At 44.3% G+C, this 22,073-nt stretch overlaps 1 protein-coding gene and 1 long non-coding RNA gene across 5 annotated transcripts; one reads left to right on the plus strand and one right to left on the minus strand.

Annotated features, from left to right (window-relative positions):
- Positions 1-970: 970 nt before the first annotated feature.
- On the minus strand, positions 971-17,183 carry LOC108242009 (ataxin-1-like). 4 transcript variants are annotated; one of them, XM_025008108.2, is made up of 4 exons: positions 17,070-17,183; positions 14,786-14,970; positions 8,383-10,419; positions 971-7,814 (listed from the first exon to the last, which is right to left on the minus strand). In XM_025008108.2, the coding sequence occupies exons 3-4, from the start codon at positions 10,165-10,167 to the stop codon at positions 7,146-7,148; spliced, it is 2,454 nt and encodes an 817-aa protein (XP_024863876.1). In that variant the 5' UTR covers positions 10,168-10,419; positions 14,786-14,970; positions 17,070-17,183; the 3' UTR covers positions 971-7,145. The 4 variants fall into 4 exon arrangements, with proteins under 4 accessions (XP_024863876.1, XP_017282047.1, XP_037836118.1 ...); XM_017426558.3 differs by having other exon boundaries at positions 17,020-17,080; XM_037980190.1 differs by lacking the exons at positions 14,786-14,970; positions 17,070-17,183 and adding an exon at positions 13,928-14,306 and having other exon boundaries at positions 8,383-8,724; positions 8,869-10,419.
- A 2,120-nt stretch (positions 17,184-19,303) lies between these two features.
- LOC119617780 lies at positions 19,304-22,073 on the plus strand. Its single transcript, XR_005234189.1, has 2 exons — positions 19,304-19,592; positions 19,843-22,073. It is a non-coding gene; the product is annotated as an uncharacterized LOC119617780 (long non-coding RNA).

Consider the following 22,073-nt stretch of genomic DNA (forward strand, 5'->3'; position numbering starts at 1 on the left):
GTGCTCCCTCTCATACACAAAAGAGTCATAAACAGCCTCTGCATCTCGTCCCAGGGCGTAGAGAAGTGTGTTAACTTGTACTTCTCCGCTTTCTCTGTCTAGCTTTGATGCTACCCTGAAACGGTCGAAGCGGCGGCGCCATAACGGCCAATCCGCCGGGCGGGAGAAGTCGAAGGGTTCTGGTGGTCCGAACTTTGCCATATCTTACGGTGTAGGCGTCCTGTCGGCCACTTCTGACACCATGTCATGGACAGCTATCTTTTAATAGAAGGACCTCTGCAGACCTCCGGTAGCTTGAAGAACTCAGCTTTATTTCCCCGTGTGCCTGTCCACATCTAGATGAACTGCGCATGCGTCGGTCAAGCTTGCTCTACGGAAGTCTAACAGTGACATATCACTACAGTTGCATTTTGGAGATGCTATAAAAATCTGGCTTTATCTGTCAATTTGTGGGGCGGATACAAAACAAGGTCTCACGGTTTTAAACTAATAAATGTAAGTTTATTTACCTGTCAGCTGAGAGCCGGTGGCAGGTATTTGAAGCATCCTGATCAGCGCTGTAATCTTTTACTTTCAGAAAGTAAAAAGCTTGTTCTTGTTCCAGTCAAAGCAGATCCTATCAGATCCATCTAGGTCAGTGGTCCTCCAACACACCTGATTCAGTGGTTAAATCACCTCTTCATGTTCCGCAGAAGCCTGTTAATCACCCATTGATTCAAATCAGGTGTGTTGGAGCAGAGGAACAAGTAAAACATGCAGGATGGTGGCCTTCGAGGACCAGGATTGGAGACCCCTGATCTAGGTGGAGACAGTGGAGCTCAAACAACTCAGAAACTACACGTTCATGTTTAACAAACTGACAAAGAAAAAATCCCCAACCTCAAACCTCGAAAGCAAAACCTGTGGTGAGAAATCAGCAGTTGTGGAGTGAAGCTTTTAAATGAAAGAGGACATACAGCAGGTTGGTTTGTTTGTGTTTTTTTTTTTTTTCCTTTAGACTCTTTATTTCTTTGAATATATTTGATCGAAAAGTAAAATCGAACATCAGAATAAAAGATTGAACAGTTTCTGACTAGCAAATCTCAACACCATCAAAGTAAAGAAACGTTATTGGTACTCACTACGGACCGTACGGATAGGACATGTTGGATCTTATACAGAGGTTTATCCAAACAGACTCAAATTGCGAGAAATAAAAATTTAAAAAAAAAAAAAAAAGAAGAAGAATTAAGTCTTTGACTCTTGTAATTTCCTGGGGGAGTTTTTTGAAGCTGGTGCAAAAAAGAAAAAGATTCCGGGTGAAGCAACTTGGTGTGTTTCTGTCCGATGAGCGACGATGGTGCCCGCTTTGAACTCTTCGTATAGGTCTGTACATGGGGAGGGGGGGGTTAGGGTTTCTCCTTCTCCGCTGGCGATGAGGTCTGACCGACGTTATAATAATGGAAGACTTTGGCTATTTACAAACTGACGAAAAGGAAAGTTTCTCCCGAACACGCTGTACATTACGTGTGGTACTCGCGCCGAAGACCCACGCACTCACACGCCAAACATCTCAAAGTGCAATTTGCCACGTTCAACATTGGACAGGGGGGGATAAAAAATGAAAACAGTGCATTGAGGAGGGCAGATTTATGGGTGAACAAATGTTTCATCGTTTCTACTCGTTTATAACCTTGTTGGTATGGGTCTTAAAGCTGCTTCACAGGAGCTCCCCCTGCTGGATAACGCAGCTGAGCGCATCTCTGACCGGCACGCTCTCCTGACAAATCGCCCGAGAAGACTGAAACCAACAAGGAGTTATCGACTTTCAGCACGAATATGCGCCCCGTGCTTCGGAAACTTAAGAAAAACTTCTGGACTAAGTCAGTGGATGTAGCATCTTGATCCAAAAAGCGAAGCCAATGAAGAAGCTTTGCGCCGCAACGGAGATGGTGGCTTCGGGCGACTCCCGTAGGTCACAGAAAGTATCACTTCTAAATGTTTTCTAACATTTTGTTGTTTTTTTTTTATTGGCTTAGAGCTCCTCTTCTAAAGTTATCTCACTGGGCGGCGACTAGTTGGAGAACATTCATGTCTCCAGGGCGTTCGCGGTGGTTTCTTTTTCCTCGCATGAGTTGCAGAGGTGCGCTGTTTTGTTGCTTGACTTTGACCACGCTAGTCAAAATCTGCCTATTTTTATTTATTTATATATATTTCTTAACTAGGCAGATGGATGCCTATTTAAACGCACACAAAAGTAGGGCTTCAGGGAGACAGCAGCGGAAAAATCTGCACGTTTCTCCACAATTCTGAGGCGCCAGCTTGTTGCCAGCAGTCGCAGCCCGGTGAGACGGCACCTTCATCGGTGACGATGATATATTTAACCAGTCTGCAGCCCCAAAAAGAGAAGAGAAGCCATGACTGGAATGACTGATGTGGCTAAAACTCTTTGGGCCATTTGATACTAAACTAAGAAACTCACTAACATCTTTTATTTTTTTTTGCTTTCGAGGAAAAGATTTTTGTGAATATTTATGTCCGGGCCGATTGTCTCCGCCGTAACAACAAGTGTGGAAACAGCTTCAGCTCGTTGTGTTCAACTACAAAACCTAAACATCTCTAAATGACTTTTGCCTAAAGGAGCTAAAATCATTTTTTCAGATGTAGAAACTGGACCGATCTCGTTGCGGTCCGACAATTTACTTTCTGGTCTTTACATTTTTTTCAACACGATAAGTGAGATGTGAAGGCAGCTGGCAGACAAGATGGCGCCTGTAAACAGTTCTGGCGGGGTTCCCGTCGCTCAAAGAACTGAATATATTTTCTAAATGTACTGCCTGAGCTGCCTTCACTCACCTCTGAACCAGAGAACTGAGCATACTCTTGTTAAAACTTGTGACTCCAGTTCTTTCGCCGCTCATCTGTCGACTAGGAAACAGGATTTTCTAATCAGCGCTGATGTCATTTGGCTTGTTGAGAACACATCTGAAACTGTTCTGCCCTGGTTAACTGGACAAAGGAAGCCTTACGGGACGCTCCAGTCCAAAATGAGAGAGTTTTTGTTTCGTCGGTGCGAGTGCAGTGCAACACAGAAACAGTTCTGGTGTTTCTTTAACGTTTTGACCTGAAGGGATTTTAAAAAAATATGATTTAAAAGGACTCAGTTTGAATAAATGTTAGCAAATATGTGTTAGCACTCCTCCTGGTAAAACTCGTACTATGATAACTACAGGCTAAATGCAAATAAATAAATAGAAACAGCAGTTTATGAATTACTGAGTGAAGATGCTACATCCACTTCCTTTTACACGGCCCATAAACGTAACGCCACCACTTTCATTTTAAAATGAACTCCACCTCGGCGTCACGAGGTGTTTGAAAACCTCGCTGCGAGGAGAGAGCACGCCAGGAGAGAGAGGGGGGGAAAAATAAATGGCTATTAAGACAAAGAGTAGCTCGACTTTCGTAACAGTGACGGACGTAAGACCACATCGTTTCGGAGAACAGTCGAAGGGCAGTGTTTAGCCTGAGCAGTCGCACACAAACAAAAACAGTCTGGTTTCTGTGTAGGCGATAAAACACCTTTAAAAAAAAAAAAAATACAGAGTTTCATGGCTATTAGGATAAACTGCAGTCCGTTTTCCACACACACTGCAACGTTACTAAGTCAAAGAACTCGTGAGGAGGCCCCAGCTATGCTGACGTTCCCGGGTGAAGCGATGAGCACGTTCGTGAACATTTGATCAAAAGCAGAGCCGGCACAGACAACAGCAGAACTTCCTGTTATCTGTGTGTTAATGGAATGACTGAAGAAGGAGGCGTCGTGGCACATACAGTACATAGGCTACATAAAGGTTAGTACGCACACGCTGTACACTTTCTAAGGTACGATCCACTGTACATGATCCACACCAGCTGGCTAGTTTACTCTGCATCTCTTCTCTTTCTCTAAATAGTAGCTCTGTATATCTTCAAAAAAATAAGTTTACTCCATGTCTGCGTACATTCTATAACGCTTTTTCTCAGTGATAAAACCTTTAGGACGCGTAAAGTGATGAGAAACAGTCTGTTACTATGTCTAACGACCGAGGGAGAGGGTCACCGCTGCCGCCTCGCTCCAACCGGATCCTCCATCAAAGTGCTGCTTTTCAGAACATACACACACACACACACACACACACACACACACTGTATGACTTAAGACATGTACACACACGATACGTACTGTTCCTGAGTATAAACTATAGGAGCTCGCCTTTTTCTTTTTTTTTTTTCCTAAGAAACTACATGTAAACTAGTCTAATAGAAAGAAAGGATTTTCTGCTTTAATCAAAAACATCAGTACTTTGATATATCAGGTATGGACCTGAGAGAGAGGCATACCGTCACTGAGGTTGCTGCTGTGGTATTGTCTATCAAAGGAAGTGGTTTCTGTAAAAACATAATAATAATAAAAAGAGGGGTAGCTCTTTGTGTCAGACTCTAATGGTATGACCCCGACTCTATCTGCTCCTGTTTCTACGGGACATGTTGGCATAACCCTTCCAGTGGTAGTTCAGGTCTTCTGAAGCTGAATTCTGTGGGAAGGTTATGAATGGGACGGCTCTTTGAATGACCTCGGTTCGGATGGAAAAGAGTTGATTTTTAACCAGCGAGAGGCTGGGCCGAGACGAAGTGAGAACTGCTGCAGCTCGGGCTTACGCCATTTCATAAACCTCTGCACTGCTTTCGGTTTTCTATAGCACGGCTACTCCGGCAGAAATATTAGGATATCCCTGCAAGTGCTCCACACTGCACTGTAAGTGCTACAGCTAGCTGCTGCCGCCGCTATCTGTGCTCACAAATCATCTTGGACTTGAGTCACTGTGTGACGTGAAGCTGGCAGGAGCGTGGGCTGCTTGTTAGCTCGTCAATCTGGTCACTCGCACCCTGTTGCTCCAAAAGCTGTCTACGACAGGTGAGATATTGTTTGTTCGTAACCTTTCCACAAAACCCCTCCAAAAGATCTGAACTGACCCATTAACACTGCATCCTCCAGACCTGTAACACGCTCTATTCTTTTTTATTTTATTTATTTTACCTTCTTTTGAATTGTTAAAAAAATAAAATAAAATAAAAGGTTCTGCAATAATCAGCAGACAAGCTATTTAGCAACTAGAGCCACTTGTACCTCCAGAAGCTGCTCATAAAAAAATAAAACTAAACGGTAACGAGTTACAATAAACTAGATTGATCAGATTGTCTGTAAGAATCAACCCTCCAATGTGTGAGCTCCTGTGAGAGTTTGGAAACGAGTTTCTCGCTGTAAACCTTACGTGTAGAGCACGAGAGCGACACGAGAGAGTGACGGACACAGCCTCCAGGACAGTAAAGTGAAGCCAATGTGGAAATATCGCCAAAACGTCAGTCTTATTGAATGGAACGAAACAAAGAGGAAAAGTCCTTGGATAAATGTCTGAGTGTGTTTGAACGGCTTGCTTTGTGCTTAGGAAGTCTGAGAGAAAAGAAATATCCAATCAAGCCACCTCACTTATTTAAATTCTACGTAAAATGCGCTTTAATTCCTCCTTTAGCACAGAAAACATGCAGCCTTTAAATGGAAAGTTCAATTGTTTTCTAACAGTCCTTCTTTTCATAAGGACAGGAGTGCTACTGTTCAAAGGCAGCAACTGTTTTCTGTAGTTTTCTCTCTCTCTCCTGTTTCAAGGTTTTAAAAATATTACGCGATGAGCTAAGGATTGTGGGTTTTGTAGTTCGCTGTTGGAAAAGTTTTAGTCACACCACAGTGAAGCCACATCATCCTAACTTAATGTCAGAGCAGTTTCCTTTTTCTTCCTCCACAACTAGCTTTTATTTGACACTAGTGACTTAAACCTTTTCACTGTTCCACAGTACTCCATAAAATGACCCGTATGATCCCAGTTTATTACAACATAATCATCTTTTAGTGAGGTTTGATCCCATTTGGAGTAAAACAGACACTAAATTAGAGTATAATTCAGGACAGGTCTACGTTGTTGCTACCAAACGAGATGTGCAAAGTTTCCACAGTTCCCACTCAGGTGGTCCTGGTAGGCATGTCCACACATTCTAATGTTCTGAGCTAGCGTCCAAGAACCTTAACTGAATGCGGACAAATTAGTGAGCGTCATTTCTCGCTGCAGCAGAGGGGCTGAGTTCGTGCGCAGATTTAACCTCGCCCGGCGGTGTTAAACAGAAATACCGGAAACAAAAGCCACAACTGAGAACGCGTGTACTGAAACATACAGCCGCCGCCGAAAGGAAGTTTGAGAGCAGAGGTTGAGATGCAAACGCAAAGAAAAAACGACTAAACTGTTATCTGAACGCAATCGCTGCAACAAACACGTTGACTCTGGGAGTCATTATCGACAGGTTTACTTACATTCAGGCCTTTTTTTTTGTCTTAATTTGAATATGGTCAACGGAGTTCGTGGCTAACAGTTTCAAAAGCACCTTCTGTCCTGTGCTCTGTTTGACAGCCACAAAAACACACACACACACAACAACCTGCATGCTCACACACACAGCGCCACAGAGGAACAAGGCCCCCTGCAGCAGCTCGCGCATTCATAACGACACGAACATATCGGATGACACAAAACTCTGGTCAAACACACGAGACGACAGAACTCACAGCCGCTCTCACTGGACACCGTCACCTCAACTCCAAACGTCTCTCTTTTTTCACTACCGCTCACGTTCCAGCTGTAAAAAAACAAGGAGAGTTGAAAATATCCAAATCGGACCACCTCCTACACATTGTCATCGAGGACTGTGCTTAATCACGGGATGAAAAATATTACAAAAATAAATAAAATCACTAACAGGATTGAGCCTCGCAGAATTCCACTGAACCCACCCAGCTTATTGTACGTAACGCTCAGCTCTCGGGTCTCTGACTGCCATTCATGATCCACATTCACGCTGCATTCGTTTTTGCTTTCAGCTTTAATTGCACTGATCTTGTGTGTGATACCCACTTACGAAGGTGCACTTCTGTACTTCATCACAGACTCGTATGAAAGAAAACATGTAAAGTCTATATTACAGTAGCCTTGATTGATTGAAAACAGGGAGGTTGAACACAAAGCGAACCACAAGTATTCAAAAGTTGTTGTTGTTGTTTTAACAGTCCAGTCTTTTGTTTAAAATCTTTCACTCCCAGCACTGGAGTGGCCCTCTATGCTGATTTTGACCTCCTGTGGGAGGAAGGAGGGTTTGGGCAGAGTCACGGGAGGCTCCTCCTCACCTTTCTCCGTCTGGTCTCGCTCTGGCGCCGACCAGCGTCTCTTGCGAACCGAGGATCTCTCTGAATCAACACACTGCAGTTTCGACAGGGTTGGCGTGTCTGTTTTGATGGACTCTTGTCTGACTTTTTCAGTCCCCTGAACTGCCGGCACCGGTCGGGCCCCGTAGATGCCCTCCGCTCGTCCCGGAGCTTGTTCTAGTTCTGCCGGTAGCCGTCCTGCTGGCCCAGAACCAGAAACCTGCAGCCTGTCCACAATGTCCGCACCGGAAGCCTTCATGAGAAGATTACCGTCGCCGCCCGGAGGACTCAGACTGTTCCGCACGTTTGGGTCCCCGTTGGGAGAGCCGTCAGGGAAGTGGCCGGCCTTCAGCTTGGTCCTGGGGGCCCGGCTGTCTGTGTGCGAACCGTTCCTCAAACTGCGAAGGGTCAGTGACACACACACGTCGCCCACACACAGCTTGGCGCAGGACAGTTCGAACAGCTGGGTGGTCCGGTCGGGGCAGCAAGACGACCAGCCCTGGCCGAATACAAAGAAAGGATACTCCACCAAAACCTCCACACACACCTGGGAGGGAAACACAGTTAGCCTTTTACCAAAACACATCTAGAAATATGTCAAGGAACACAAGAAACACTTAAAACTGGCTGATAAATAATATTAATATGCATCACTTAAACAAAGACGTCACCACCTGAATATCACTACAAATGTCTCACTTAGCATAGATAGTATCTCCTCTAAAATGATTTGTTAATCAAATTTAAAATATTATGTCCCTGTTCTTCCCTATTGACCTTTCAGATGAGTTTTTTTCTTTTCTCTCTTTCAATCAATTCAACTTCAGCAGAAATTGTAAGAAAAAAAAGAGAGCATTAAATACAGTCTTCCCCAAACTCCAATAAATTAAAACCACAACTTTAAGTCCTGAAAGGATACCATTGGCCCATAAATATGAAATAAATAGATTAAAGAATTAAAAAAACAAAATAAAATCTAAAATATTTTTACTTTTAGGATACATCAGACAGAAAATGAAACAAACAAGCCAACCAACTAAGGTGGCATTAAATAAACTTCTACTCATGATGACTTTAAAGATTAAAACACTGACGATTGTTTAGAAATAACTTACCTGAGCTTTGAGCTCTCCCACAGAGAACTGAATGACCACAGCATTGGGACTCTGCCCGCTGTCGATGCGCTCCACGGTGCTGGAGTCGATCTTCAGCTCGCTGCTGATCTCGGCGCTCTGGATGAAGTCCTCTGTCTTGAGGTCCTCCACGCGCTTCAGCTCCCCGTCGGCCAGCTGGATGATGGAGCCTCGCATGAAGAATGGAGGGAGCGCCACGGGAGACGGTGGAGAGGAGACGGCGGGGGAGGCTTGGACGGAAGCGGGGGCCGGCGTGGGAGCCTGGGACGGAGCTGCCACCGCGGTGGGGACGGGGTTCGAGGGCGGCGCGGGCAACGCTGCAGCCTGCACCAGAGCGGAGGGGGGTTGAGTCCCATCTGGCCCAAGCGCCTCACACTTGGACAGAGCCGTGGCTAGATAGGCATGCGGCATGGCGGTGGATATTTGAGGGGTGGTAGTGGCGGTCAAGGTGCTGACGGCACGACTAACCTCGATTTCGGTGCCATTATTGGCGCTGCTGACTGGGATGAGGAGGGACTGGCCGCTCGGGATGACCAGGTGCTGCGGCAGCGCTGCATGGTAGCTGACAGTGTGCTGGTTTCCACTGGTGATATAGCCAATGATGGGAGGTTGTGCGGAGGAGTAGAGACTGGCTGGCAGTTCCTCGGGGGGTAGAGAGGTCTGGATGACAGTATGAGGAGCAACAGACTTCACCATCTCTGAGGAAGAAAGGGAAGAGAAAGAGGAGGCTCTGGACACCGGTTTCCCCAAACAGATGCTTCCTTTCTCAGTCTGGACAAAAGAGATCTTATTTGAGCCAGCTTCGTGTTCAGCTCCGTGGTTGGGCTGGGCTACAAGCAGCAGGGAGGTCTGAAGCCCTGCGGGATTTTGGCCGTAGTCAGCGGGTAAGAGGATATGTCTGGTTTCATAGCTCTGGACCGGCTGATGGCTGGCTGCATGACTGGGGGCTTTCGCCTGCTTGACCACTTCCAGTTCCCCATTTATCACACCCTTAACGTGCCCTTCAGGTTTCTTTCCAGCTGACCCATCTGCATACTGAACCACGAGCTGTGACGGGGCGAGCGTAAGCGTCTGCGGGAGGACGGCGGTGTGTGGGTGCAGCTGGAGGTGGGCTGTGGGTGACGTTACGGCATTCCTGCTGACAGTTAAAGGCGTTCTGCTGTCCAGGTGGATGTACTGGTTGGGGACTTGAGGAGAACTTGAAAGTGACACAGGAGCTAGATCTGTGGGGGAGAGGCCTATTTGAAACTCCCCTTTGGCGTTGGGGGACACAAGGGCAGTGGTGTAACCATCGGTCTGGGGACGCTGTCCTAATATAGTAGAGCTACTAGGCGCAGAAGTAGCGTTGGTCGGGATGATGTGAGAGGAGATGTACCCAGCATAGGGCCCAGAGCTTATGAACTGTACATTGGGTCCCAGCTGAGCAAACTGGATCGTTCCAGCTTGCTGGGGAAGGGCAGCTGGGTAAACTGCAGGCAGAGAGGCCAAGGGCACGGCAGAGAGGGGAGTTGCCGGGGAGGGGATGGACGTGGAAGGAGAAGACGAGGTGGAGGGGACGGGACATCTCGGACTCTCGGCCTCCCTGGACTTGCAGCGTTCGCTGGCCACACTTGCCAGCCATGCTAGGTTTTCTGTGTGGGGACTGTCAGGAGGCACGGCAGCGGGAGGCGTTGCTGCAGCTACTACCACAGGCCTCTGCTCCAGTGCCAGGATCTCACGCTTCTTAGGGGGCAGGCATCCATTGCTCCGCTCTTGATTGGCCTTCATAGTGTCACCGTGGTCCGAATATTCCCTTGTAGTACGTTTAGGTTCCTCTGAGACCACTTTCCCACTCAGATCCGCGCCCTGGTTGTGATCCTCTGTGCTCCCTGTGGCTCCGACTCGTTGAACTCACTGGTGGACAAGACCAGCTCTCACACCAGAGAAAATGGAGTCATTCCAGCTCACAAAATCAGCTCCATAAACTTCATGAGGAATCATCTCTGACCAATCCACCTCTCCCACTACGTTGACAGGAATCTGTAAGCAGAAAGAGCAAGAATCAGATGCACAGGCAAAGTAAAATTACCTATTTCCTTTCCTCTTTTATTTCTTTTTTTTTTTGCAAGGGTTGTCATATGTCCCATTTTGTACTGGGACTATTTAGTGAAACATACTTGGCTTAACTACAATGTCATTTAGTATTATGTCTAGTTGTGCTGCAGAACTAGCATCATCTCAAAATGCTCACACAAGTCTGCAAAAGCCAAACAACAAAATAATTTCTAATCGACTCTGCCCTCGTGTTTTTGTGGTATTCTTTGTTCTGCCACTAGGTGTCACCAGCCATAAGCAATGTTTCTGATTTGTGTTTATCTCATGCACTTGAGCACAACATGTGATCCAGTGATTGCAGCTCTTTCTCTAAGAATAACCTTGTGGACGACATGGATTTACTTCATAACTCAACCTTCTTTTCCTTCACAATTGATGAGTGACAGACAGAAAGTACAGTACACTGTTGTGCAACATGGTCTACATATTTTGGAAAAAAAGGCTGTATCAGGTATTTCTCTCCATGTAGGAATTTTCTGAACTACGTCGTGGGTTCACTGTAAGGCAGCGGCGTGAAGCGATAAGAGTACTTGGAAACAGTCTATTAATGGGCAGTGCGTGTTTTTTGTCTTTATTTTAACAGTCTGAGACCCTGTGTTGAGTCAGTGGGGTTAAACGTTTGTGTAAATATAACATCCACCCCCGGAAAGGAACTCTGGGTCAGTGGGCACTTTTAGTGAAAACATTGTAGCTGGAAATTTGATTGCAGTTAATGCAGAAAGGGCTGTTTCTCCATTCAGCAAAGTGCAACTAAACATTTTTATAATGGCATTGTGCTATATGCCGTTTGAATAACGTTTCAGGGTTTAGGATAAACAGGAAAGACAACAATTAATGACTAAGTGGGAGTTTATTTTAGAAACAGGAAGAGTAAAAGTTGCCTTAAATGAGAAGCGAAACAAGCTCTTAGCACTGCAACAGAAATCGGTTCACTGACACTTCCAGGAGACGAGATTACACATAATATTTATGATTAGACACATTTTCACTGTTTTTATGAATTCTAGCTGAATTAACAAGCATTTTTACTTCTCGTTAGCTTCTTTTTCACAGTTTCTTTTTCAGAGGGACTGTTTGTTCCTGCAGGCTTATCTGTGGGTCAATGCACAGGACTGAGTTGTTCATTAGCCAGAAGCTCCAATAAAATGGACTCTCTCTCTATATAAATATATATATGTGTGTGTGTGTGTGTGTGACACACAAATAGTCATCCCTCCATTTATTTTTCTTTGTGTGCATTGAATTCAGAAGCGTTTTACTACACTAGTTAACAATGCTTTAGTCTATTTGCACCAGAGGCTCACTCACTACAGAAGACAAACACAGACATGTTACATAAAGACCGAGGACGGAATAAAAAAGAAGGCAACCTTGGTCATTTTTTTGTATTTGGACACATCTCCCTCCAATGCTGGTTTCGACAAGGTCACTGCATCCAAAAGCAGCGAGAACCTCTGCTCAATTTACAGCAGGGTAGACTCACCAAATGTAACAAAGGAGGAGAGCGGCAGAGATGGAGAGAACCAGCGACAAAGAGAGGAGAACGAGGGGGAGGAAAGAGGAAACACAATGCAAGATGCAGAACTGTGTGGAAGGGGGAAAGAGAACGAGGGGGAAGGAGATCAGGAGTGGGGAGGAAAGGGAGAAGAGGTAGGAGGAGGGAAGAAGACAGAGTTCTGCTTTTCCTGACCCACATTGAGCAGCGCCTGCAGCATCAGAGCGCCATTGCCCCCGCCTCGCGGAGAGATCCCCGATCAGCAGCTCAGCTGCCACTACAGTCTGAGCTACAGTGTGCAGCAACTGCTCAGTGGCAACAACCCCACCTCAGCAACACTGTGTCAACACTGTAATGACATCACATCTGAGGCACAGGCATCTCTTATCCTCAAGGCAGCACAAAGCCACTGGTTTTAAAACCCGCAAATATACGCGAGCAGTCTGAAGGAGGGCAAACAGGAGGGTGTCTCTGCTCTCCCAGAAAACACACACCAATCAGCTGCCAAGATCCTCTCTAGATCTCTCCCATGTCAGCCTATAATTAGGAGCAGTGACACCAACAAACACAAGGCTTAAATGTTACTACGAAGAACAAAAGGGGCGCTTTCAGGACGTGACAGTCCCACCGATTGATGCAGCATGGGAGCCTTGAATCAGTCTTCGGGCTGACACCTCTAAGACAAGTAAAGAGGGATGACAACATAGAGCAGAGGGACAGAACGTGCTCTGTTCGGCTCATCACACTGATGCTTTTCAGCTCAGACAGAGAGATGAAGCCATCCTTAACGTGTGATCCCTTTTTTCTGTACACACAACACTACAGAGGCAGGTTTGTGCAGCGATGTGTGTCTGCAGACGAGATGATTTCACTCAGCCTCCTCTCCGCTGTCTCCAGGTGAGGAGGCCCCCCCGGCAGGGTTACATCTCCTCAGTTATGCTGCAGTTGCCGGTTTGTACAATCCCCCCGCCTCTTTTCCCTCCGCCAGAGCCGCTCGTCTGCTCCCACACTCCCAGACTCTCCTTTAACTCCTTGTATTGATCTATGGCTTCATAGAAACAACATTTTCTCCGCAGCAGGAGTGTGCGGGGAGGCATACGGAAGGCAACCAAATTATGTCTCGACAGTGCATAGAGACGTGGCTCTCTGCACGAGATTTACGCAAATAAAAGGCAAATTCATATGATAGACCTGTTGCCAAACTGCCCATACATCGTTTTCACCTGCTAAACCAGTCATAGGAACTCAGTGATTACCCTGCACAGCAAAAGGCTAAATATAGAAAACAAAAACATCATTATCAATCTGAGCTCTGGCATGAAACAGAAGGGGGAGGTACTGTGGAGGACAATATGTTCATGCACATTTATGTGTTGATCACTGCATAGAAATGAGACGTCATCGTAACCACCTCACAAATCCGCTTTCACCACCACAAAAAAAATCTGTGGAGTGTCGTGCTTGTTCTCATATTCAAGAGACATGTTTTTTGTTTTTTTTCCCCATCTTCTTTCCTGTGCAACAGTGGTATCTGCGCCTTTAAGAGGCGGACCGACTGTGTGGCAGCAGACAGTAAGAACAGGCAGTGGGGTTCAGGCTGTTTGTCTTCACAATGACTCCTGAGTTCTGCATCACTGCTCGGCTCGCTCCGATATCACGAGTGAGTCGAGCGGGGGGGGGGACGTGCCATACGTGTTGTCCCCTGTCTGCGAACACAACAGGGTCAGTGCAGTTAAATCCTACAGCTGGGCTGAGACTTTGGACAGATCAGAGGACAGATGCTGTGACTCCGGTCCCCGGGGGCTTAACAGTGAGAGCGCATGAGTGTAGTAGCAGAGCAGAATTACTACTATGCCACAAATCAAGGAAAAAAAAAAAAAAAACCCCCCCCCCCTCTCCCTCCCCCTCTCTCTGGTTAAAGTACTAAGAATAGCTCACCAGTCTCTCCACAGCCACTGCTTGCAGAGCATAGCCAAGGATTCTTCCTCCCTGTCAGTGAGTGTCTGTGTCCTAGGACTCCTCTTCCTGAATCTCTCCTTTGTGCTGCTCTCCTCTTGTGGAGATTGTCCTGTGGCTGCTCCAGCTCTGCCTCCCGTCTCTGTGGATTCCTGTTTGGAGGCTGCGCCGTCCCTGCAACGGCGACGAGAGAGGAAGTTCCCTCCTGGTGGAGATCTCACCAAGTCCTGCGTGCAAGGCTGCTCCAAATGTGTGTTATGCAAGGCCACCAGTCCGCCAGCTCCCTCTCTGCCTGGTTGCTTTTCTGTCTCCTGCTCTCTCTCTCTCACTCTCTCGCTCTCTGTGTTTCTGCCTCCTTTCCTTTCCCTCCCTCCCTCCCTCCCTCCCTCCTGTTTCTTTCGCTCTCTCAGTACTCCACTGACACAGCTCCTCCCCCAGCCAACCTCATCAGCCGCATCAGGTATTCATTCAAAAAAACGCACTCCACTTGGCTCGGCGCCCAGACTACGCTCACACAGAGAGAGAGAGAGAGAGAGAGAGAGAGAGAGAAGGGGCGGAGGGAGCAGCAGACAGAGGGAGAGGAGGGAGCCTGAGAGAGCTGGAGATTCTGAGAAGGGCTCGCTCAGACAGACAAGCTGCATGAATGTGAGCTACTGTGGGAGATTCACACTGGCATGTGCATGCCCAGACACTATACTCAAGCATACAAACCAAAAGACTTGGCACTGACTCGTTTCTGTCCATTTAGTTTCTCCCCATAGAGGCAAATCTTCCGTGTGAGTTGTCATACAATAATATCCTCTGCTTTTTTTTTTGTTGCAGCTGTCTCAAAAAACCCACCATCGTTCTCCTCGAGCCTCCACAACTCTCAGTGCAGAGTGCTAATAAACACCCCCACCCAGCCGCTTGGTACTGGAACCCTTGTAAACCAAAGGCCTCATCCTCCTCCTCCTCTTCCTCCTTGATTGTCCTGTGCAGCGGTGAGCCACAAGTCTGTTCCTCTTCAGGTTAGACAAGCAGGCATCCTGACAAAAACAAACGAAAAACAGAAAAAGCATGGTGAATACTTTACTACTTTATTGAATAGAATATGATGTACATAGTGCATATTTTTAAAAACACAAACACAGTTTTATGAAGAGGTTTTTTTTGTTTCTACTCTTTACTGAACATCTATTGTTCTTAAAGTGTGAAAAGCATTGCTGTTTGAACAGTAAACTTTTTATACTTGGTACATTTAATCACTTGCCTGTGAATCACACCTGATCTGTGATTTTTTTTTTTTTCCCCTGCACAGCATGTGCAACATCTAAATTACTATCTTCCTCATTTTAATAAATTTGAACTTTGTGCCCTTTTTTCAGGGCCAAAATACTTTTATTTTACACATTTTAGACTCCAACATGTCCCTTTTTGGTTTAGCGCAAATAAAAGTTCATCTAAAATTAGAGTCTTGGGATGTTTAATCTACACTCTCGAGCTTTGTGTTGTTCAAGGCTATCTCAAGAAAAAAAAAAAAAAAAAAAAAAAAAAAAAAAAAAAAAAAAAAAAAAAAAAAAAAAAAAAAAAAAAAAAAAGTACGTGAAGTGCTTCGAGGCTGCGAGGCAGTGAGGAGGGGAAGTGGCTCAGTAAATGTTTTTTTTGTTTGTTTTTTTATGGTTTAAAAGCTGCTGCTGTCAGATTTAAGCTCTCATCTCTTAATACTGCCGGTTGCCATTTTGAACTACACCGTTCATTAAATAACATAAACCGTAACTACAGCAGATACTTTGCAGAATAAATAATGTTTTGCAAATAACAATTTACATGTGGTAATTCTTGGTGAAACTGATTTTACAGGGGGGAAAGAAATAAAGGTTTGCAGTATGACTAATTGTAGCAAACAACCACCACATCTTCAGTTTTTTTTAAAAAAATACCAAACAGTGATGCAAAGTTGTAGCAGCTGAACTAAGCCCTTATGTTTTAGTTTAGTGAATACAATGTAATAGTTTTGGTGTTTGTTAATCCTGTGCTTGGAGTCATTCGCAACATAGTTTCCTCTCGAGCTGTTGTAATCTGCAAGAAGGTGAAAGACAAACACACATGACCACAGGCATGCAAATGAAGACGCACATGTTCTAATTGCGCATACTGAAGCCGTGTTTCCTCAGCTGTTCCAACTTCCAACGTGTAATGTGTTTTCCCTGCCAAGCAGCTGCAGCTTCGTTTTCTCACCGTGACTCATATTTCTACAAAAAAGGTGCTCAGTCAATGCAAACCCCAGGACCTACATACATCGAAGACAACGTTATGTGAAGTGAAAGCAACGTCACGTAACCCCACTGTAAAAAAATACATAAATAAATGACAGACAAGGTTACTCTCAAGAGACTGTGGTCTCTTTGCCTTGAAATGACTCACTGTAAATTAAAGGTGAAAACCCATGTGAGCCGAGCAGAAAGAGCTGAAACCCAGTTTGGGTTGCTCTCAGCAAGGTGTTTACAGCTCAGAGGAGATCAAGAGGGAGGCAGATTTCAGAACTGCTGTTTGAGGCTCGATCAAAGACTTCTCCCTGCACTTTTGCACAGGGAAAAAATAAAAAATAAAAAGTCTTCTAAAAAAAATTACTGACATTTTTACATATACTACGGATTGCCACTGGACGATGATTATTGTGGTGGAACCTGCTGGCCTGGTTGCGTGAATTCTTTTTTTTAGTACACAAACACACAACTACAGACTCCGCAGCAAGTGTTACATTCCACACTGTGGTGCAAACAAAAATGGGAGGGAGTGCAAAGTCACAATAAGATCCATGTCATCTTACAAGCATAAAACATTGAAAAGCCATAAAAGAGTAATGCAGGACAGCACAGGTGGCAAGTCTCGCAGAGGCAGCAGTTCACTGTCTCGACGAGTTCAATATGCTTAAATCTTAAAAGATACCAGTGTCTAAGCAGATGTTCTCGACTCATTAATGCACGCATATGCAGAAACTTTAAAAAAATGAAAAAACACCCATTATGCCTACAGTTTGTTCACTTACTCTTTTCCTTAGCCCGAGATACATTTACAGAAATGAATCACATTACCTTGAAATCAGTAGGTGATGAGCCAACGCATAAACAAGCATCATTATTACCTGCTTTCTGCGAATGCTTCCTCACTGTACACCGAGGAGACTAAGTGGGCCACCTCTAATGCAGGAGACATGTCCAGACATGTAACACTGATCCACATCCACATGAGGCTTGGGAGGCCTGCCGGATGCCTGAACGAAGAAAACACAAGACTGTCATTGTGTGCAACAAGTTCCAAACCTTCTGAACATTTTCTGAAAAGTCTGTTCACAGAGCTAAAGTACTAGGGGCAAAACAACACATACACTCAAACATGGTGGTGGTAGTAGTAGTAGTAGTAGTAGCTCGTTTGGGGAAAAAAACATCTATAAAAAACACCCAGGCATGATGAAAATGTTTTGGGAGGAAAAAAAACAATCAACAGGACTCCAGTTGCTAAAAATAGAACCTGTGGAGACATTTAAAAAGTGGTTACATTTTTGCAGAAACTAGCCAGCTTACTTATATTAGCTGAAAACAAGCAAGCTAGCAGGTAGCTAGTTTGCAGTTTGAAGGCCATAGGTGGGTTAGTTTTAGAGAAACCTCTTTTTTCTGCATATTTTTAAAACATTTTCTCTACCTATCCATCAAGCTATCTACTAGCTAGCCTTTAGCTAATAAGTAAGCTGAAAACTAGCTAGCTAGCAGAGTTTGCATTTGCAGTTTGAAGGCCATAGGTGGGTTAGTTTTGCAGAAATCCTTTTTTTGTTTGTTTGTTTTTTTGCATATTTTAAACCTATTTATTTATCTACTAGCTAGCTTTTAGCTAATAAGGAAGCTAGCTGATTAGCCAGGTGCATAAAACAAAAATCTTGGGAGAATTTTTAAAAAAATTGGGTTCATTTTGCAGACATGTTTTGCAAATTTTCAATAATATATATATATATATATATATATATATATATATATATATATATATATATATATATTTTATTCGTCTGTTTAATTGTCTACCAGCTAGCTTTAAGCTAAGAAATAAGGTAGCTGACTAGCTAATTGTGTACAAACAGAAACCTTGAAACCTTGGAGAGTGGGTTAATTTGCAAACATTTTTCACATATTTTTAAAACATCTGTCTCTCTCTCTATATATAGCTTTTAGCTAACAAGTAAGCTAGCTGCCTAGCTAGTTAGCTGTCCGTTGTGTAATAACGGAAACCTTGTAGACAGTTAAAAAGTTGTTTGGTCTTTTTTTATATATTCCAAAGTTCACACAGTAACAGAGCAGCTACAGGCACAAAAGCCGACATGCCACACATTAATTATACCGAACTGTAAACTCCGGTGTGTCGTACAGTAACGGGGCGGTAGGCAAAGTTACCCCGGCCCAGGGTCGGTGCTGTCTGAGGGCGGCGGACCTGTGTCGCTCGTTCGCGCTCGCGCTCCACCGCGCGCCGGCTCCACGCGCTAGATGTGGGGAGAATGTGAAAGCGCTTGCTGCCATGGCAACAAGAGGCAGCTCCACAGTCTCCAGTCCCCATTAAGAAAGCTGGGTGGCAACGTGGCTGTAGCTCAGTGGTGGTGTAGCATGACACTGTGAAAGAACCTATTGAAAAGCCAGTGAATTCAGCTGTTAATGAAAAGAGCAAAAAGGGGGACAGCAAAGCCACCAGGCAGGTGATGCTGACCTCACCTTTCTTTCTGAGAAACGGGCTCCTTTGAGAGCTGAGTTAATCCACTTTTAACTAGTCTGACTGCACACATAGGAGTTTATCTCTGCAATCTCTGTTTGATCACTCCATCCAGAGTTTAGCCATTAGGGACAGTCCAAATAAAATGACTGAAGTGGAAGAAACGGGTCAAAGTTCTATTATTTAACAAATATATACATATATAAAAGCACTTAATATTGAAGTCCTTCACAGATTTTAATAAATGGTTACAACATGGACTGAAACCTTGAAAACATGAGTCATGATGTCATGTTTTTTGTTCAGCTCTATGGTAGCGTTTGTCACTTTGCATCAAAAAAGACTAAGAAGATGTCCTAACTCTTTTCTTAAATAATATACAGTTATGTAATGTGATTTGTGTATAAGGGAGGAAAAAAAAAAGTTGATGTGGAGGAGTAGCAGCAAGCGTTTAATCAGCATGGTAAATTGTTAGAGCTGCACTTATCTGCAGATTTCCTACAAACAAATGTTTAAATGTTCAGATTTGGAAATTGTGTTGCCGAGGATAAACAGATTTCTTCTGGCAATGGGAGGTGGAAAACATTCAGTTAAAAGTCGTGCTTCTCGGCCGAATAGTTGCGGTTTTATTATAGGAGACCATTAAAGCTGGATTGCCTAAACTCTGTTTCCTGTACTGTGCATCTGGTGTGAGCCAAATTCGGCAGAACAAAACAGATTTCATCCTGAGTGCCAAGACTCTTTTCATTCAGCTGAAAATAGCAAGCCACTGCTTACGCACATCTCCAGAACATAGTTTAGGCAACTAAAGGATTGGGTGGGAGTGATTTGTGGAGGAGGAATACAGCCACTGAAGGAACTCGGAAGGGTTCGTTTCAGCTCCCGGACCAAACGAATCAGACGAGCATCAGATTGGGTAAGAAGGAAAATTTTTTTTTTTTTTTAAATCAGCACAGTGTGAAGCCAGGAAGCAAAGTTAATGTTGGTTTTTAATTTGTGGTTTTATAAGACCTTTACAAAAGATACACAGGGCGGTTTATAGGACAAGATAGAAGAGGCTACAATGTGTTTTTTTGTCTAAAAGTGCCATAAATGACCATGACTAAGAGAAGCAGCCTCAGTGACCTCTGTTTTCAGCACGCCCTGCCCTCTGCTCCTCTCTGCAGGATCAGATTGAAACAACAGAGGGCGCTTTTTCCAGGCTCGCATGGCAAACTAGAAAAAAGAAATTCATAGAACCTGCTTTTAAATTTGACTTCACCTCTACCTTACCAGGTAAGCCCCGTTGAGATCACAAGATCTCCTTCTCAGGGGTGCCCCGGGGCCTCAAGGCAGCAGCATCAAATGCAAATAAAATACGGGATGAAACACAGATTGAGTAACGTAAGTTTGAACCGTCAACAAGGAGCAAATTCGGTTAAGACGGGTAGCAGCTGCAAACTCCACTTATCACTTTTTTAAAGGCCCCAACTGAGATCAGATCTGGAAAGCTGCAGAAGCAGGTGAAGCTAAAACGTAAAAACTTGTTTACTGAGTTCAGACCTCAGGAACCGTCAGTAAGAGGAAGTTACCTGAGCGCAGACGATAATGACTGGTTAAAATGATGTGTATTGACAAAGGTAGGAGGGAAGCAGACCGAGGACGGATTTATAAATAAAGGTGTACCAATGTGCGGCTCTGCGCATTGGCCATGGCCAAGGCCGCTGAGCTCTGCCGTCCAGGGTGAAGGGATAAGTCAGAGCTCTGCAGCCTGCAGCGAACCTCGGAGCGCCGTGGTAAACAGTGTCTGCACCGAGCGGGGGCGTGCACGTGCAGCAGGTCAACAAAGTGCAGCACAGGGAGGACAGTAGCCTCAGCCGATTTGTTTCGAGCACCAAAAGTAAAACAGCCGTTGTATCTGAGCTGAAAGCTTAGATTTAGAGGTCTGAAAGTTAAACGTTCCTCAATTAAAACACCAAAATACTTGAACTGGGTCACTGTTTCAAATCGGCTACATGTTAATGTCTCCTTTTCTTTGGAAAACAGCACCATTTTAGTTTTTGCAGCATTCACCACGCGCGTCAGATCAAGCAAGCGTGACCTCCGACCTCAGATACTCAAGAAACCGAGCGGCGGGGTGGGCGGAGGAACCACGGCAGTAAATAGCAGCATCACCGGCACAGAAATGAAACTGCACATTTTAAATGGTTTGACCTAAATTCTCAAGATAAATAGCGAATAAAAGTAGGCCCAAAACAGAGTCTTGGGGGACCCCTGAGGTGACGACAGCCCCACCATCATATTTAACAGCAGCCTGCTCTGATAGCTCATCACTGAGCAGCTTTTGATTCAGGATGTCGTGGTCAACAGGGTCAAAGGCGTCTGAGAGCTCAATAAAAAGAGCGGCACAAGATTTATTTATTTTTTTTGTCTAATGATTCAGTTATATCTCTAACAACCTTTGCTGTGATGGTGCTGTGTTGTTTTCTAAAGCCAGATTGGCATAAGGAGATAATGCTATTATTGCTTTTGAAGTCTTTTAATTGATTACTTACCAGACAAGAACGTTTGACAGAACATATAAATTGGAAATGAGAAGTAGGAAGCAGGGCCGCCCCCTTTTAACAGAGGCACTACAAGGGCAGATTTCCAAACTTTAGAGGTGACGTTCTGAGTAAGAGTGAGGTTAGAGCCACACAGAGAATGTCTTTTTTTTTTTTGGTGTTATTATTTTCTGTTCTTTATTTTTAAAAGATACAGATACAAAATGTGCAAAGCCAAGGAGAAGAGCATGCTTCTTTCAGCTTGGACTTGGCTAAATTTCAACTTCAAAGCCAAAAATCTTTTTTCATAAACCACGTCTCCCCCTGTGAAGATGAGTAAAATTACATACAAAGTCCAAATATATCTGCTGATATTACAGGTCAGAGTGTTTTTTAATATCCAACTCTCAGTTGATCTTCCTCTTCTCTCATCATTGCAGTATTTCTCGGTGGTTGTTTTAGCTCTGCTGTTTGTTTACCGTCTCGAGCTTGAGCTCATTTTTTTTACATGCTTCTTATTCTTACTTCAATAATTATAGCTTTATGCATTATAACAGATGTACAGTGGCAGATTATTGGTTTATTCTCTGTCAACGTTTTTAAAAGCCTTGTTAAGGATGCCTCAACAAAAAGAACAATGAACGGTCCCAAAGATTTTCTCAGTACCATAAATTATTGTCATGATTTTAAAGTTTTTTGTGTTTAATATGTTTATTAGCATTTTCACTTTAATTTACAAAGTTCTTCAGGACAAAGTATACAAACCCCAAACAATAATAATACTAAAAAAAAAAAAAAAAGAAACACAAACACATCCCACCCATTAAACAGCCAACATTCCCCTAAATACTGTCACCTAAAAAAAAAAAAAAAAA

The sequence above is a fragment of the Kryptolebias marmoratus genome, linkage group LG16 (genome assembly GCF_001649575.2).
Source record: "Kryptolebias marmoratus isolate JLee-2015 linkage group LG16, ASM164957v2, whole genome shotgun sequence".
NCBI lineage: Eukaryota > Metazoa > Chordata > Actinopteri > Cyprinodontiformes > Rivulidae > Kryptolebias > Kryptolebias marmoratus.

Bases quoted from the DNA above. Each gene is read 5' to 3' on its own strand.
- LOC108242009 (XM_025008108.2), bottom strand. From the start codon at position 10,167: ATGAAGGCCAATCAAGAGCGGAGCAATGGATGCCTGCCCCCTAAGAAG. The intron at 7,815-8,382 runs GTAAGTTATTTC...TTTCCCTCCCAG, and splicing joins TGGGAGAGCTCAAAGCTCAG to GTGTGTGTGGAGGTTTTGGT.